We start from the raw sequence: 18,773 nt of genomic DNA on the forward strand, positions 1-18,773 counted from the left end.
AGAAATTCCTGGAGAATTTGGGAAGAGTCCCAGTCCCTATAAGTCCCCATATAGGACACCAAATGCAGAGCACTCCAATTCAATAAGGGTCAATGGTGTGGGTGGTGAAAGAATTCACCAACGCAGAACAAAAGAGATAGAAGTTTATTGAATACACCACAAGGCTGTGGCAGGCAGGACAGCAAAGGGGAGAGTGCCAAAAATCGTAATTTATAGGGGAAAAAAATGCTTCACACTTTCTCCGCCTTTTCAAATTAAAGCTCTGCAATGACTTTTTTGTTGCTCCTATTTTATTTTACTAAGGAAACAATATGGCGAATATAGACACTTCATTTATTCTGTTTTTAAAACATATCTCAGAAAATACAATAAGATCTCTTTAGTACTGTTGGTTTGTTTTGTATTGGTTTGGCAAGTAGAGGTTGTTTTCTCTACCAAAACCAGCATAATGGAAAGGAAAGACTCAATGCAGGATAAGCTATGAAAAGAACTGGGACAAAAACACAGAAAGGCAAATAAACACTTAAGAAGATACTCATGTTTATTATCTGATTTACATTTGACAAAGCAAAGGGAGGTGCACGGAGAGCTGTTTGACAAAGCCGAGCCCTAGATATCACACAACAGTATTTCCCTGGCTGCACCAGAGGCCCCTGAAACACCACTCCTGGGCAGCCGTGCTCTGCAGTGAAACCACCCGGTTGTAGACACCATGGGGTCTACACTGCACTGGATACAGGCCTGTGGGCATCTGACATCAAAGCAGTGGACCATTAAGCACTTGAGAGCTCTAGTTCCAGATGTCAAAAGTCAGTGTTAGTAACCGAGTACTCATTATGTACTAGAATGGTCAGAAAAAAATAACAGACTTTGAATACTGTATAAAATACCCCTTTAAAGAGAATCAGCTCTTGTCGTGAACTGTCTCTTTATTTCCTCCCTTTGACAAAGTCTGTTCATTCATGTCAAATCAAGGACATAAAGTATAAAACTTTTTAAAAAACTACTTAACGATGGTCATGAAATTCTCCCTAAGACCCATGCCTAAGGCTATTTACATAAGATTTGGGATCATCATAATTCAGGAAAACTTTTCATTCTGAGCTCACAAAGGTATCCCTCCTATAGATAGTAGGATACTCAGAAATACCTGAGGTATAATCACTGAGAACCCTCCTGAAGGAGAAAAAAAAAGATTGGAGTTTCCCATACTGGCATAAAAGTACATACACAGTTGATACTGAAAAATTAAAATGCGACAGGACTAAAAAGTATAACAGATAAACGGAGGAGAAACTTACTACGAAGCTTCAGGTCTTCTCACTATACTTTGCACAGCTTTGTTAGAATAGAGATTCTCAGGCTGTACCAAAAATGATTTTGGGTGGCATCTTTAAAAATAGCAAAACCCAATTTCAAAACAGATTTATTTCTAGAGACAAGAATGCACCAGTATACAATCATTATGTTTCTGGTGGAATAGTAACATCAATTTGATTTTCAAAAACTTAAGTCTGGTTTTCTTTAATTAGATGTGCTTATTTGGCTGTGAATATGCCTTCACCCTGCTTCCAAAATGATCACTTTAGCATCAGTTATTTTAAAAAGTATACTAATTGTACGGAACACTCCAAAATCTAGCTTAGTTCATAGCTATTTATATAAGATACACAAATCTGATAATTTAACACTTTGTACTACACTCTCTGGCCCTATATTTTCCTACTTCCTGATGTTTCTTGGAAACTGGCAACAGGAAGATTACCTTCTTAGAGAATAAATAAAAAACTTTAAGAATCGGCTAAAATAAGCACCCCAGAGTTACTTAAGAAAGTAGAAACTCAGATACCATTTTTTAAAAAGTGAGTTGGGAATATTCTGGAAATTTCAACATCTTTAAACAAAGAATTCTTCTGATGAGTGCCTACCACATTCAGGGACACTTACATTCACTTACGGACCTGCTGGAATCCTTTCTGAACATGTTATGTGTGAGGTCCGCTGACTTCAGCATGACTGACAGAAGGGGAGAAGACACTATAACTTTTTTTGTTTTTAAGAAATTAGAAAAGTTTTATTAAGGTTCTAAAAAGCATGGTATACTCACACATTCTTACTACTGCATGCATGTTGGTTTTTCTACCTTTTGACACAAGCTCTTCATATAGGAGAGGCACCGTAGAGGGGAAAGGAAGGAGCCTCTTCAGCCATCAGAACAGGTACATCAATGGGAATCAAAGGAGCAAAACTCTTACCAAGAATTCTTCAGAAAACTGCCTTTCAGTTAAGTCAGAAGAAAGGAGCAAAACACTTGAAAATTAAGCTCCAAAAAGATCAAGTAATATGTCTCCCATTAAAAAAAAAAAAAAAGTAATTATCTTCCTCCCTCATCTCTTCTCCATCATGCCTTTCATATACTGGCGTTTTATTCTGAACTGTCCTGTGTAGAGAAAGCCATGTCATTTCATGAAGAACAGACCTTGTTTAGCAACACTTGGCAAAACAGATCTGTTTCCTGCTGAAACCTAATCCATGAGTTTCACTTTGCCATTTCACAGAATTTGTAAAAAAAAAAAAAAAAAAAAAAAAAGGAATCCCAGGAAAAAAGCAAAAGCTTTGACTTTCCCATTTTCCCATTAAAAAGTTCATTCTCTAATTCTATATACATCAAGAAAAAAGGCAGTGACATTTAAAAAAAACACAATCTCAAAGCAAGCACCTGGGTTTTACTTTAGCTTATAATAATTTAATAAGCCTGAGAATTTTTGTGCAAATACATGTCATCTTCAATGAAAAATATGCATAGCACTTTGGAAAAAGTTTAGTTGCAACTAACTTTCCTTACAAAAAACATACAGACATAAATACACAACATTCCCTAATTCCTACTGATTGCACTTCTGGTTTAACCCCTTCCAGCCTCCAAGGAAATTTGAAAGACAAGTAATTGTGTTCATATGCCTTGGCCACTATACTTATCTAAAAGAAATATTCTGAAAACAAGTTTCCTTGGTTCCAACCTACCCATATTTTCCTTCTTAAAGTAAATCCTTCCTACCCGACCCCCTGCCTCCAATTCATGTTGTATTTTTTTGGAGGTATTGTATAAAAATACAAATTTAAAAATGAACTTTTATTAATCACAAATACAAAAGGAATTTGGGTGGTGTCTGGGCCCCTACTGGCTCAAAGGCTTGAAAACAGAAAACAAAAAGGGAGTTTCCACTATTTTGATTTTATGAAAAAGATAAAATTCCTTATTTGCTAATGCTGTGTACATACCATTTGATGGATATGTAATTTAAACAGACATTATTATTAGGGTAAAACATAAAAATTATCTCATTTGTCTCAGTAACAGACTGGGCTTAGCCCAGCAGCTCTGCTTTTTATAGGCAATGGTCAAAGCTGCTTCCTTTCTCTTCCCATCCCCTAACCTGGGTTCTTCCTGCTTTTGCTTACTAGAAGTAAATATGCTAGCAGGTTCAGTATATCTGGTATATTTCGATATTACTGAATTTATTGTCCAGTCACTTTTTATTCTCAAGATAGGAACACTCAACTGAATGAGTGAATTAAACCTTTCTTCCTTTTCTGCCTCCAAACACTCATGACCCATTCATTTATACTTTCGATTTATTAAACCTTATTCATTGGAGCCTCATCCCAATTCTGTTTCCATTCTTCCACTTTCCCCATTCCACATTCACAACCTGTCTACAACATTCCTTGTCTCTCAGTCAGACCACACTACATGTATCAGTGCAAATCTATCCTTCATGTGCTAATTTAAGAGGCCACTTAACTGCTGAACCTCAGTTTTCCTTCAGGATATCCATTTTCGGTGAAGTTGTGCAAACTGGGGTGCCAAAGCTACCCATCATGACTGGAAGACTCTGATTCCTCCTCAGTCCACTCAATAAATTGCTACCTGAATTTAAGTAAACAGCAGAGTCTGGTCTTTGAAGACCAACTTCTGCTTCTTGGCTTCTTCCATTTTCCTGTGCATCAGGGGTCTTGATCACTCTGGCTATCCCCAGTCGCTTCAGCCTGTCCACTAAGTTCATCTTCAACTGGCCAATGTCAGGAGGGTTCCGTGTAGGTCTTAAACCATACATCTCCTGGAGGAATGTTTCCGCTGGTCGAGAGGCCAAAAAATTTTCGGAGAGATGCACTCGAGGCTCAAAGGGCAAAGGAGAAGGGCAAGGTGAGTGAGATGGTGAATTCGGTGGTGTGGAAGGAATAGCCAGGGCTTTAGGGATAGGCTGGAGAAGGGGGTTCTCTGAAACCGGGCTGTGATACACTTTAGCAGAAATGCCGCGCTCTTGTAGAAGTTTGGCCAAGCTCATGGTGCTACTGAAGGTTATAGTGGAATCTCGTCGATTGGTAACAGATTCACCAATGCTGAGTCTATAGGACATAGCAGGAGAATTCACCGCCGTGTTTGATGAACTGCTACCACTACTTCCACAGGATAATGAAGGGAACCCAGAGCTTTGAAAAAAAGAAAAAAGAAAGAGAGAGAGAGAGAGAGAGAGAGAGAGAGAGAGAGAAAGAGAAAGAAAGAAAGAAAGAAAGAAAGAAAGAAAGAAAGAAAGAAAGAAAAAAGAAAGAGAAAAGAAAAGAAAGAACAGGAGAGTGTTTAAAAATAAAAAGTAATTTACAAGTCAGCATTTAAAGTAATTACATTAGTTATCTATAGTAAATATAGAATAAGAGGCAATACATCAGTAATTGAACTCTGTAGAAAGATCTGAAGATTAAGAATTTTGATATGTTACTTGAATGATTGGTTAATTGCAATTTGTAACTAAGTTACTAACTCATTGAAACATACTCCTTTTCATAGGATATGAAAAAGTTTACTCTTAGATAACTTTATTCCTAAATTTTAACTCAAAATATGTATCTTTGGGAATACAACTAAATTTTATGATAGAAATTAAAGACAGTAACCTTCAGAAATTTTTATATATTCATTCCATATAGTGAAATACACCAGAGTGAAACAACCCATGAGTAAATAATTATCCAATGTCTTAGAAAATACAATCTTTTATATTAAACCTAAGATGCTCTTCTAAGGAGAATTTTTTTCTTTTAATCTTACAATTTTATATTTCTAAGAACTCATAAAAGTTGAAATTGTTAAATTTCCATTTTCAAGAATGTAATTCCAAACAATAGTAGTATAAGGATACCTATGAAACAAATTTTTCTTAACCTTGACTTTGAACATGTGTTTCTGGGAAAACAAAAATAATTAAAAGCTTTGACAACTATTGGAAATTTCTTATTCTATTTTGTTAGAAAGAAAAAAAAAAAACCCTAAGAAATCGTGTACTCAAGGAAATGGTGACAGAATGAAGGGAATTCCTTAGCTAATTTCCCTCCCTTGAGAAAATGTTACCAGTATTTATTAGATAAACTATCACTCTAACAAAATATTCAGATAACAAAATTCTTAGTGATTATAAAGTTATTATTAAAACTAATCATCTGTTAATAAACAAATTTTCTAAAGTACCAACTGGTATGAAAGAAAGAAACTACAAACAAGTTTGACTCCTTGGTTATACAAGTCCAACCAAGAACCTCTAATTGGATGCAGTCTATAGACTATTCTCCCAGTTTCCCACCTCCCTGGTTCTACTTTACCATAGAACTGGTATGTTCTTTCTCTCAAACTGTACACCTCATATGATGGTATTATCTTGTACTGAGAATCCTCCCAAGAACCCATTTTATAAAACTTCTTATCTTACTGATTATAAGAACAATGTAGAAAAATTGCAGATATGTGTGCTCATCACAGACTTTATGGAGATCTTTATTGGATGAAATGTAAATGCTTCCCTAAATAATTGATTTGCTCTTATATACATTAAATTATAGTTTTATTTCCCTCCACACTGGCAGCTAGAAAGATAACAAGTATTTGCATACTTGTTTTTTTCTATTTTATATCCTTACTCTCCCTTCATATGCTTCATTTTCCTTTTCTACTTGTAGTTAACATTATCTCAATGCTCTAAGTACCTTTGAAAACTACCTTAGATTCTTTTGGGAAGTGGTAGGACAGAAATAGCAGCAATGTGGCTTAATAAGAACCCTCACCTATGTGTTAGAATATGCATGTTCTAGCTTGTGTAGTGAGTACTTTAGCCTTGCCCAGAGGGTTCTGGCCTTTGCCCTCAGCTGCCGGGAGGTAATCTATGCCATGTCTGACATGTTTGTTTAGGATGTGTCTTTGTTTAGGATGAAGGCTGGCTAGGTGAGTCTGGCTACACCCAATAGTTTTAGGATGAAGGTTAGCCATGCCAGAGAGGACAACTAATGTGATTTAGGCCAGGGCCTTTAGGTTAGTGAACCTGGAGGTGAGCTCAACTAATGTGGGTGATAAATCAATCAATCATGACTATGCACTGAAACTTCACTAAAAAATCTGGACACTGAGGCTTGCATGAGCTTCCCTAGTGGGCAATACTCTGCATGTGCCATCATACAACAATGCTAGGAAAGTATTAAATACTAAGGACAAGGAAAACTTTTCATGTGGAACCCTCCCCAGACCTCTGACCTATGTCTCTTCCTTTGACTAATTTTAACCTGTATCCATTCCCTGTAATAAACAGCAATCATGAGCCTAATAGCTTTTGGTGAGTTCTGTGAATCTTTCTAGCAAATTATCAAACCAGAGAGTGGTTTTGGGAACCTCCAGTGAGGGCAGTCTTGTGCTGAGGACTGGTCCCCCAGATCTTGTAGTTTAGCTTACTCTGGGTATAGTTGTAGCTGGGTCATTTGTTACTTCTCTGACTTTGGACCAGTTACCTAAACTATCTATGCCTTAGTTTTTTACTTACACAATACATACTCACTTGCCCTGCCAACTTCAAAGAGTTAAAATGATCAAAGGAGAAGATACAATGTGAAAATATCATAAAGACAAGTGAAAATATCATAAAGACAAATGAAAATATCCTAAAGACATTAATTAAAATTCTGGGAGTTAAAATAAAGTAATTTTTAAAATAAATTCATGAAAACATAGTTAAGGAATGAAGCTTTAGGCCTCAAATTGCCCAGACCCCTTACCTGGGGGTAACCTGAGTGATATCAGAAGGATGCAATATCCTACAGGTGGTGAAGGTGAATGTCGAGTTTGTGCATGACAGACATTTGCCTGGGTTTGAGGTTGCAACTGAAGTAGAGATTTTAATGGAATCAAACAAAATTGAAAGACTAGGTTAATAATGCAAAACATTCATCACTATTAATTAAGCATTAGTCAAGGTTCTCTTGCACAAAAATCACCAAATATGGAAATGAAATATACATAAATATCATATTAGTATCAACTGGCTAGTATAGAGCTGAATCCTTCAATACTTTAAAATTATAATTCAAAAGGATTAAAAATAGCTTAGAAATAAGAGAAATATATATTCTGAAAAAATATAAACACCCCCACACAAGATCTAGTCTTCTAGATCTTGTTTCTAGCCAAACTATCTACTTCAATGGTTTTCAAAGTGTGGTTTGCAGATCTTGTAGGAATCCATAGGTTATAGGTCAAAATTACTTTTATAGCAATGCCAAGATGCTATTTGCTTTTTTGACTGGGTTGGCATTTGCACTGCTGGTGCAAAAGCAATGATGAGCAAAACTGCTGACTCCTTAGCAAAAATCTATAAGCTATATCAAGCTATGCTAATATTCCTCACTGTTGTCCACCCACAATAGTAAAAAAAGAAAAGAAAGAGAAAAAAAAAAGCCAGATTCACATAAGGATGTCCTTGATGAAGCAGTAAAAACTACTTATTAAATCCTGACTCTATATTTTAATATTCTGTGTGGTTAAATGGGAAGTAAGCATTAAGTATTCTGCATGCCAAGACACAATGGTTATCTGAAGGAAAAGCACATGGGCAACTGAGTTGAAATTTTTTCATGGAACACCATTTTTACTTGAAAGAACAACTAACAAATTACAGTTATTCAGACTTGGCTATCTGGCAGAAATTTTCTTGGAAATGAAGGTAGTGAGCCTATCTCTTCAACAAAAATAGCTTACAAGATTTGCTGTCAGTGACAAAATTTGATCTCTCAAATGAAAATTAGTTTTGGAGAACTCATACCCACCCTTGAGAGCTTTAAAGCTTTCTAATACTAAAAAGACTTAACTGATGAGATACATGGTGATATTAATGTAATTTTAATATATTATACAATGAAATATGTTAACATTTCAAAAATATGCATTACTCAGTGAGCCACTATTTTCCAAATGACCAGTGCATGATGTTACAAAATCATGCTTGGGTAAAAGATGCATTCAAAGTGTAAATAGACCAAAACATTTTGTAACTAAGTATGACAAGTTCACTGACAGGTCTGGATTCCATATTGCTCTATAAAGCTTAAAGAAGCTACCACTTATCAAGTTTTGGTATAATATCAAAGAATTATCCACAAATACCTGAAGAGGCTATTAAAATACTCTCTCCTTTTACAACTACACACCTGTGTGAGCCTGCCTTTTCTTCATACTCTTCAGACAAAAAACCATATTATAATAGACTGAATGTGGAAGCTATATGAAAATCCAGCCATCTTCTCTTAAGCCTTAAGTGAGAGACTTGCAAAATTGTAAAAACAAAACCATTCTATTCATTACTTAAATAGCTATTTTTCATAAAACATAGTGTTAGCATGTAATTATTATTTTTAAATGAGTTTATAAATATTTTGATAATTTCTCAGTTTTGATTTCTAATATGGTAAATAGCAATAGATATAACCCACCAAGACAAGCTGTCTGTGATTCTCAATGGTTTTTAAGGGTATAAAAAGATCCTGAGCCCAAAAGGCTTACGAACCACTGTCACCACAGATATTAATTTTCTTCAACTCAGGACTGAGTGCATTCAAGTTAAATTTAAAGGGAGGCTGTCAAGTTGCCATACTGTAAGTCAGAATACAGAATTACTAGACTACACTCCACTAAGCACTGTTCTTACCTGTAACTGGACCACTAGCTGAAGTAATAGCTGGAAGGAAAATTCCTGTTACTGGCTTGGATACTGAAGGTTTCTGTTCCACTTGAAAAGTGATACCTTCCTCTTCATCCTCTTCTAAATCCGAGAGGTGATAGATGGCATCCCTGGGCAACTGGGTAAAGCCTTTAGTGATGACACCTGGTCGTGGGTCAAGAATGGTTCCTAAATTTGGTTGAGCGAGCTGCTGCCAGTGGTGCAAAGTTTGTGATCCTGAATGTGCAAGACCAAAAACAAAACAAAACCCATAAAGCATATTTTAAATTTCCCACAAATATTCAATCTTGAAACAGAGGCTAAAATTATATGTATAAAAAAGTAAGGATAATAATAAAAGTAAGGACTATGTGTAAAAAAATAAGGATAAAATTACTTAGTCTTAATATTTTGGTAAAATTTTATAAAGTTCTTTGTGGAAGACTGACAAGATGTTAAAGGTATGAATGATAATCTTTCTGTTTCAAAAGTAAAGTTTACAAAGGACATCTATTCTTCCCAATGCTCATGACTCTCCTTTCCCTAGGCTCTCCAGGGAGAATAGGAACATGAAGGAGATGCTAAAAGGAGGATATATCCCCATGGTTTCTGTCTAAGAATCATGGTGAATGACCATCCCAAGCACCCGCACCAGATGCAATATCTAATTATATCACTACAGACATTTCACCCTAAAGGGGGCAACTCTGACAAATACCTGCACTGATCATTAATGAATGAAACTAACTTGTATAACCCTTGAGTTTGAAGGGTCCTTCTATATTACCTACTCAAAATTTTGTCTACTATATGTAGACTCTTTTATGATAACAACAGAATCATTTTAAGGTAATCAATATTCCATAAAATAAATTTATTTTAAATTCAAGTTCTACCTTGGGGGGAAAGAAACAACAACAACAAAAAACACAACAACAACAAAAAACCCAACCCAGACACACATACCTCTAAGTAAATGACACTTCCTGGTAAAGAAGTCTTTTTTGAAAAGAAAGGTAGAGATGAAGCATTACATCCATATTATTTTTTTAAATTTATCTACCATTATTCCATTTATTTTACCATGAAAACTGCTGTTGATGATATTTCTTAGCTAAGGACAAGAAAAGATGTTCCTCTTCCCTCACATTTATATTAAAAAAAAAAAAATACTGATGGCTGATGACTTGGAGAATGCAGATCTCTTCACTCTTTTTCCACAAAGTACTATAACAGACTGTCATATAAATGAGGTTTAGGGGTAATAAAGGTATCTCCTGCACATAGCCCTCTTATAATACAAAGTTCAATTCCAGGAAAAGGAAAGGCTAAAATGAGCAACATGGCTTAAGAATGGCCCTTACTGATTTATTACCTTCAAGGGGCTTGACAATCTGTAATTTTTCAGGCATAAAACCTCGAAGGCAAGTGGCACTGCTGAGGTCTGTGATCTCTGACTGGTCGGTGCAGAGAGAAGCAAGGCTCTCTGTGGGGGTGCCACAGCCACTAATCCCTTCTTTCTGGTCAGCCAGAACCTGGATCTTCCGCTCCCATTCTTCAGCAAAGAACTGCTTCTCACTTAAGTAGTTCTGTCGCCGCAGACTAAGGCGATGCAATGCTGTAGCCAAATCACTATCTCCAGAAGGTCCTGCTTGACTCACCTTCTGAACGTTCCTACGGGAAAATCATTCACTGACTAGATCTGTAAGGGCAATAAACACAACCTAGACTTCTCTTTTCTACAATGGTGAATGTTCAGGAGACTGATCTTAAAATCATAGTGTTTTTTCTTAGATATCAAGAATATAGAAATAATAACAATATCACTAATACTATACATCATTTTTTACTCATTTCAAGCAACTTCAGACAAGCAAAAATATACTTATGTTTACTAACTTTTCTATTTCAGTTAATTTTTATAGTGAAGTATAATTAACATACGATGTTATATTAGTTTCAGGTATACAACATACTGATTTGAGAACTAATAAACATTACTCAATGCTCACCATGGTAAGTGTAGTCAGTTTATGAAACTACAGATACGACTATCTATAAATTGAATTTAAGTAGCCAGAAAAATAAATGTTGTCATATAGCACTGAATCTGTAATACCAATTGATTGCAAGAGGTATTATTATTTTATTTTATGTGCTACTAAGGAAGAAAATAAAAATGCTACCCATTAAATTATGATATGCCATTAACTACAAAACATAAATTATTTCAAAAATATTAAAATGTGAAATAATTTGCTTTGTGCCATGGAATCCTCTATGAATATTGTAGAACATATATATATATAAAAAACCCCCAAGATTTGTAAATACTACATTTTCATAGTCCTGTGAACACACTTGTTCACTTTTCAGTATTTTTGAAATTGGAGGTTTCTTCGATTGATATCAAAAGAAAGAGCAGCAAGTCAAGCTAGCTGTAGCTGCTCCTGGCTACTGTATGTGAATTCACAAAGATCTGTTTGTTGATCTTCGTCTACAGTAATTGTGTACAATGACATAGTAATGACACAGAAAGCTACTATGGGTGCAAATTCAAATACAACAGAAACCCAGGGTGATAGATCCTTTTCTTTCTTTGTTTTTTCCTTTTTAGAAACACCAAAATTTTTATTTTGAACCAAACAAATTGCATCCATGCACCAATTCTGTAGTTTACAGAAATGTGACAATACCCTCCTGTGGAGTGACCATGGGCAAGCTACAGAATGATTTAAGCCTCACTTTCTTCAACTATAAATTGAGAAGATATAGTACCTATACTACAGGGTTGGTGTTGACAGGATTAACAAGATTTAGCTCCTAGTCCACAATTAGTGTTCACTAATGGTAAGAACACCACCACTACTACCATTGATAATAGCTAATACTTATTGGATATTTGGTATGTTCTAGGATAGATTTCTGCATTAGGAAAGATTCCTCTCAGATGCCAAACATTTACCTTTCAAAAGTCTTCAGCTGATTTTCCAGTAATGCTGTTTAATTTTAGTTATATATACTTCAGTAAGATAAATTAATGAAAACTAGAAAAAAACTAAATTTAAACAAATATGAAGTTAAGAGCAACTTACTTTTTCTCAATAGGTATTCAAGTTTACCATTTATCCTAAAGGCACCAAAACAGTTGAGATTATGAGCATGGGTTATGAGAAAGTGTTATCTGATGCTATGTATAACTGCCAATGACCCAACAGATTCAAACAAATTTGACTTAGACCATAAAGATTTAGACACAAACTTTACCATACTAAAGAAGAAAGTAGTAAAGAATTTTATAGGTCAGTGCAAGTTCCATTTTGAATACACTTAATTAAATATAGCCTTTTCACTCTAAAAACTTTTATGAAGCCAATGATCTATCTTACAAATAATGCTATAGGGCATCATTACTGAATGAAAACTGATAGTTCCAGAACTTCCTTGGAATGGCACAGAACAATACTTGGAATATAAGTATGTGAATCTGGTATGTTAATGCCATACAAAATATAGAATCACTGCCATGATCTATGTTTCTTACTCTGAAACCTCTTCTGAGTTGCTCCCCTGATTCAGGAGTGTTTTTTCCTCTGTTTGTTGTAAACCAGACTCAAAAGGTTTTGCTGTCATGATGACACTTGAACGGTTGGACCCAGGAATAGGTAGCAGAGCTGGGAATGGGACACAGCGGCCCCGTGTGTCATTGGCAACCTTGACAGTATCAAATATTCGTTTCTGTTGGGCTCTGTCAAAAAAGAAATGTTCATTATTGTACTGGCTACCACTGGAGTATTTTAGAAGAGACACATATGTACAATTTATTAAAAAATAGCAGCGGTTTAGCACCTGCCTTTGGCCCAGGGCGCGATCCCTGGAGACCTGGGATCGAATCCCACATCGGGCTCCTGGTGCATGGAGCCTGCTTCTCCCTCTGCCTGTGTCTCTGCCTCTCTCTCTCTCTCACTCTGTGTCTTTCATGAATAAATAAATTTTTTTTTTTAAAGTGCTGAAGGCAGGCACTTAACCGCTGAGTCACCCAGGGATCCCAATAAATAAAATCTTTAAAAAAAAAATAAAATAAATAAAGCCACCTTGACTATCCTCTAAAGTTTAGGAGAAATTATTAGAAAATAAACTTCAGAACAAGTGAGTGCTCTTACAAATGTGAGCACTATGAAAAAAACCTGAATACTAAGCAGATTTACAACTGAATCTCAAAATACCTATCACTTAGGGCTGTGGCTTTTTAAAAATTTCATCCCAATGCTTGGGTAATAATACATGTGATTTGTACTTACTTTTGTTTAAAGAGAGAAGATTCCTCATCCAAACTCAACTTTTTACGCATGGTCCCCTCAATCTCAGCTGCCAGAGATTCCTAAGAAAAAGAATTTGAGATTCCTATACTGATTATGTAAGAAGCCTGTTAGAAGAAATGAATTATCCTTAAATTAATTGAGTCTCCAGAGTCCAGTACTTTTGGTGTTATAATAAAAGAAAACACAAGAAAACTGTCACAGGCCAAAATACAAGGAAAAAAAGAGATATTCTGGAAATCTAACTTTTAACAAGAACCAATTTTTTTATCATGATATATTTCACAGAACAGTGGAAAAAACCAACATGATAAATAGAAACTATTACATATGGAGACACAAAAAACAAAAGGTCTGAAAGGCTATAAACCAAGATGCCAATAATAATTCTCTCAAGGTCAGGATCTGATGGTATTTCATAATTTCTTTTTGCTTCTTTTAATTTCTAACTCTTCCACAAATAAATACATATAGCTTTTATAATATAGAAAAATCATTAAAGGAAAAGTAAGCAGGTTTTCCTTTTCCCCAGTCAGAGATGAGGATTTAATCTAGCATGGGTGCCATGCTCAGTGAAGCTGAGCAGACAATGACTAGAATTGGAGGTACTGGTGTGAACTCATATTTTTAAATATATATATATATAGAGATGAACATAAATATGGACAGAAACATAGATATTGATGTGTTTGAGTGGGTGTATGTATGAACACACACATATCTTCTAGCTCTATCTGCTGAGAGGGCCTAGATGAAACAACACTCTAGTGGCAATGGATATACGGGACCCAAATCTTGAATTCTAAGTATCATTCCTCATTAAAACTAACCAGACCTCCCTGGAGAAAAGGCTGATTCCAGGACTGGGACAGGAAAAGCCAAGATAAGTTTGGAGATCCCACTGGCCATATCTGGTACAATTTAAGTATCAAAATATAAAATAGTAATAATGTATTATAATCCACTGACTAAAATGAGGCAGAAATGGGGCTTCTCGGTGGCTAAGTTGGTTATGTACCTGACTCTTGATTTTGACTCAGGTTACAATCTCAGGGTTGTGAGATCAAGCTCCGTGTCAGGCTTCATGCTGGGTGTGGAGTCTGCTAAAAATTCTCCCTCTCTACCCTGCCTGCCCTTCAATAAATGAATGAATGGGTGAATGAATGAATGAGTGAATGAATGAAGCAGAAAGGCTCTGACAAAACAATGTCAATTAATAAATGTTGAAAAAATTATGGAATTAGAAAATCACCATTTGGCAATCCTCATAGTAATAAATGAGCCAAATATGAACCATTATGGAATGTTAAAACTAGTGGATAAAAGTTTGCTAAGAAAAACAGGATATTTAAATAGTCTCAAAGTATAGTATCTTTCCACAAAATAGTAACTTGGACCACTTGTCTAAGGTAGCATCTGCCAATTTTCATCATTGCAAAATTAATTAGTAACATTAATTTAATTATCAACACTGATTAACTTTAGAGTGGGAAAAGTTGGCAGATATATTGTAACCTAGTTATCAAAGTTAATTAACATCATCAGTAAAGGGATAAATAGACAATGTGAGCCTCCTGTTCCAGTGGAAGAACATGGCATTATTTCTGCCAAAAATACATTGCCTGAATCTAATCCTGAGGAAACATCAGATAAACCCAAATTGAGGACATTCTACAAAGGTCATGAAAGGCAAGCAAACAACCAAATGTAATATATCCTTCAAAGGACATGGTTGGGACAAGTGGCAAAATTTAAATGAGCTCTGTGGATGAGACAGTATAGTATATATATGATAATTTCCTGACTTTGATGACTTTGATGGTTCTAGTGTGGTTAAATAGAGTTCTTATTTTTGGTAGATATACACTGAAGTAGTAGAAGTTAATAGGGTGTATCTGTAACTTATTGTGAAATGGTCCAGAAAAAAAAACAAAAGAATGATATGGCCAATGTAATTAAATGTTAAAAACTGATGAATATAGGTGAAGAATATATGAGAGTTTTTGTACTATTGTTGCAATATTACCCTAAGTTTAAAATTATTTCAAAATAAAAAGTTAAAATACAAAAATCCTGTTCCCATGCTTTTCAAAAAAATCTACTATAATTTATAGTTTGTCTTTTAAAAATATCACAGGATTGCTTATAAGTACTTATGAACCAGATTGTTAAAATAATTCTTTGAACCAATATTACAAATTCTGGCATAAACTCACAAGTTTTCACTAATTTCTTTAATTCAAAAAATACTATATATTGATGAATTACACAAACACGAGTCCTGCTCTCATGGCACTTATACTCTAGGTGGAATTAAATATATCAAGAAACTCAAGATCTGTTGAAAGAGGTTTTAGCTGTTCAGAGTTCTATTTGAATAAGTAGCATGTGGTGGGCCTAGGGTAAGGATGCTTACCCAAGTTTATTAAGCAGCTCTATGGTATACAGGCCTGAACCTAATTTCCTTAGGGTTCATCTCATATATTAACAATAAACCTGGAAGGTCATCTGTTAGAAGAAAGGTTGCAGTAAATAAGAGTATTAAGATAGAGGTAAATATGTAAATCAAGGCCTAAATCAATAAATGAATTCCAGAAACAAGGACAAACCATGCTAACTCTTCTCAAGATACTTTACACCACCAGAAATCATATCACTCTCAGAACAATCTAATCTTAAGCCAGTTTCCTTAAACAAGTAATAGATTTTCCAGAAAAACTCACCCCAGAAAAAGCTCCATATGACTGTGAAAGGTAAAGATGAGCAGAAGGGCCAGATCTACTTCGAAGTTCCTTTATTTCTTCTTGAGATTCATGCAACATTCCCAGACATTCCATATTCCTGTCTTGTAACTCATGCAGCTGAAAAAAAGGATGATAATTAGTTATATTTTCAAAATGACAATGGGGAAAATAAACCCCATCGGGATAAGTATTAATTTTATCCAGAGGGCTAGATAACTTCATGAATATACTTTCAACAGAAAAGCTCTAAAACAAACTAGGCAGGGAGAGTATATATCTATATATATCTATCAATTTTTAAGTCACCAGAACTAGGGATGTTTTGGTCAGAATTACACATAAACATGATTACCTAAAAATCTGAAATGTAGCTGAAGTAACTGTAACCATTAATTCAATATTTAATGTTTCATACCCTTAAAAAGAACTTACAGAGGTGGGGCACCTGGGTGGCTCAGTCAGGCATCTGTCTTCAGCTCAGGTCAAGATTGGGGTTCCTGGGATTGAGCCCTCCTCAGCGGGGAGTCTGCTTCTCCCTCTGCCCTTCCCCCTGCTCATGCTCGCTCTCTCTCCCAAATCAATCAATCAATCAATCAATCAATAAAATCTTAAAATAATTACAGAGGTAGAGTAATAGCTGTGGGTCAAGTTAGGTCTAGCATGTTAGATGTGCATATTTTTAAACATCACTCTGAAGTCGTAAATGAAAATATGAAGTCTACAAAGTACTATATATGTTGCCAGGGTGCTCAATCATCCTAAACAAGTAGTTTCTCCTCCCTTGTTTCAGAATCTTCTTTATATAGTTAGGTATGTAAGTATGGCAAAAGAGTATATAATTTTTTTTAAAAAAGATTATATTTATTTATTCATGAAAGACACAGAGAGAGAGGCAGACATAGGCAGAGGGAGAAGAAGGCTCCATGCAGGGAGCCTGATGTGGGACTTGATCCCAGGTCCCCAGGATCACGCTCTAGCCCGAAGGCAGGCACTAAACCACTGAGCCACCCGGGCTGCCCTGCCCTATAATTTTCAGAGTACATTTTAGTTTCAAAAATTTTTTTCAAGTGTGGTATGTGGACTGGATCATGCAGATTCTAGACCCTTACTGTAGACCTACTCTATTGGAAACTTTTAGGGATGGTGCATAGGAATATCCATTTATAACTCATTTTGCCAGGTGATTATTATGTCTGCTAGGGAACCACTATTATATCTAATAAACAGAATTTTTATATAGATAGAAAGTAAAATATTTTTGGTGTTTCTCCTGCCATAGCTGCAAAAACACCTATTATTAGAAATTATTTTAAAAAACTGTTGGGTTACAGTAGACTGGTAAAAGGGTCACATATTCTTAAAAAATCTTATAAAAGACAAGGTTTTCCCTATTAATCAAGAAAGATGTCATGTTATTAGTTTTAGGGACAGAATCTTTAAATTGCTTTACTTCTTTGATCTCATAATTTAATATTATTCTTTCATTGTTATTTAAAATCTGGTAATAACCTTTAATCATTCTTACTCATAAAGATGAAACTATTCATCCTCTCTCCCCCCCAATATTACACAAGATAAAGGAAAATTTGATTACCTCCATTGTCAGTTGTCTTTGGGCATCTTTGGAAGCTTGTAGGTGAAGTCTCAGTTCCTCCTTCTCAATCACATGCTAACAACATATTTAAAAAAAAATGAGCCTTCCCATATAAAATATGGGCTACTTTCCCTTTTTAAAGACATCTTAAGAGTGTCTCTCAGGAGTATGGTCTAGAGGCTTATAAAAAGCTAATCCTTCAAAAGCCAAATAAGAGCTATTAAAGGGCAGAATACAAAATCTATTAAGGTGTTCAGATGTCAATGAGCATAAGTCACCAGTTCATATCTTAGTTTTCTAAGGAAAATCTAACCCCATTTGACAGAGGGACAAATAGTAACTTGAAAGAAGTTATTCATATTTCATGACAGAGAAAGACCATACCAGCAGTCAGGCTAAAGCACGGTAAAGGGGTAGGGAGCATGCTTGCTTGCTCTGTTTAATGTATCTAGCACTTTGCAGAGTGTATGATACTAGGGCAGTGCTTAAGAAACATCTGCTGAATGAATGAATGAATGAACTTACTTCTTTAACTTTGTGCTGAAGATCCACAATTTGAGACAAGAGAGAAGAGATCTCTTCTTGGTACCGAATCAGTTCATCACTCTTCCCAGACAATTCTTCAGTCATTCTGGACATCTGAGCATTGGTTTCACCTGGGAAACAAAAGATAAATTTAAAAATTAATAAAAATGTAGAGTAGGGTTTGACAAACTATTTCCTATAGGCTAAGTCCTATTTTGTAACAAGCAGGGGACTATATCATGAAGGGATTTTTAACATAAATTTGAAAAATAAACCCAAATAACTGAATAGAGGAAAATAAAGATTCTTCTGAAATAGGCTAATGCTGAGAGGTGACCTGTAAGGCAAGCAAGCTAGAAGTTTTGCCTCAATCTTTTTCTTTATGCAGGACAAGAAGGCGAATTGCATATGTTTGCAAATTCTAACAACATCTCATTTATGTCTCTGAAAACCCTTCAGGGACATCAATAATACCCCGCAAGCAATGAAAATTAAACAACAAACGTACATTTCCAAATAAACAGTCACAATCTGTTAAAGCTGTGGAAATGGTTCTGCA

At 35.3% G+C, this 18,773-nt stretch overlaps 1 protein-coding gene across 3 annotated transcripts in view; it reads right to left on the reverse strand.

The window, feature by feature from the left end:
- Window positions 1-523: 523 nt before the first annotated feature.
- TRAK2 (trafficking kinesin protein 2) overlaps window positions 524-18,773 on the reverse strand; it is a 65,254-nt gene continuing 47,004 nt past the window's right edge. For all 3 annotated transcript variants that reach the window (XM_041737128.1, XM_041737129.1, XM_041737130.1), the window contains 9 exons: window positions 18,215-18,345; window positions 17,690-17,764; window positions 16,075-16,212; window positions 13,334-13,413; window positions 12,577-12,780; window positions 10,408-10,706; window positions 9,021-9,269; window positions 7,096-7,201; window positions 524-4,494 (listed from right to left, as the gene is read on the reverse strand). In XM_041737128.1, the coding sequence (XP_041593062.1) occupies window positions 3,816-4,494; window positions 7,096-7,201; window positions 9,021-9,269; window positions 10,408-10,706; window positions 12,577-12,780; window positions 13,334-13,413; window positions 16,075-16,212; window positions 17,690-17,764; window positions 18,215-18,345 (1,961 nt within the window). In that variant the 3' untranslated portion in view covers window positions 524-3,815. The remainder of the gene's footprint in view (window positions 4,495-7,095; window positions 7,202-9,020; window positions 9,270-10,407; window positions 10,707-12,576; window positions 12,781-13,333; window positions 13,414-16,074; window positions 16,213-17,689; window positions 17,765-18,214; window positions 18,346-18,773) is intronic.

The sequence above is a fragment of the Vulpes lagopus genome, chromosome 22 (assembly GCF_018345385.1).
Source record: "Vulpes lagopus strain Blue_001 chromosome 22, ASM1834538v1, whole genome shotgun sequence".
NCBI lineage: Eukaryota > Metazoa > Chordata > Mammalia > Carnivora > Canidae > Vulpes > Vulpes lagopus.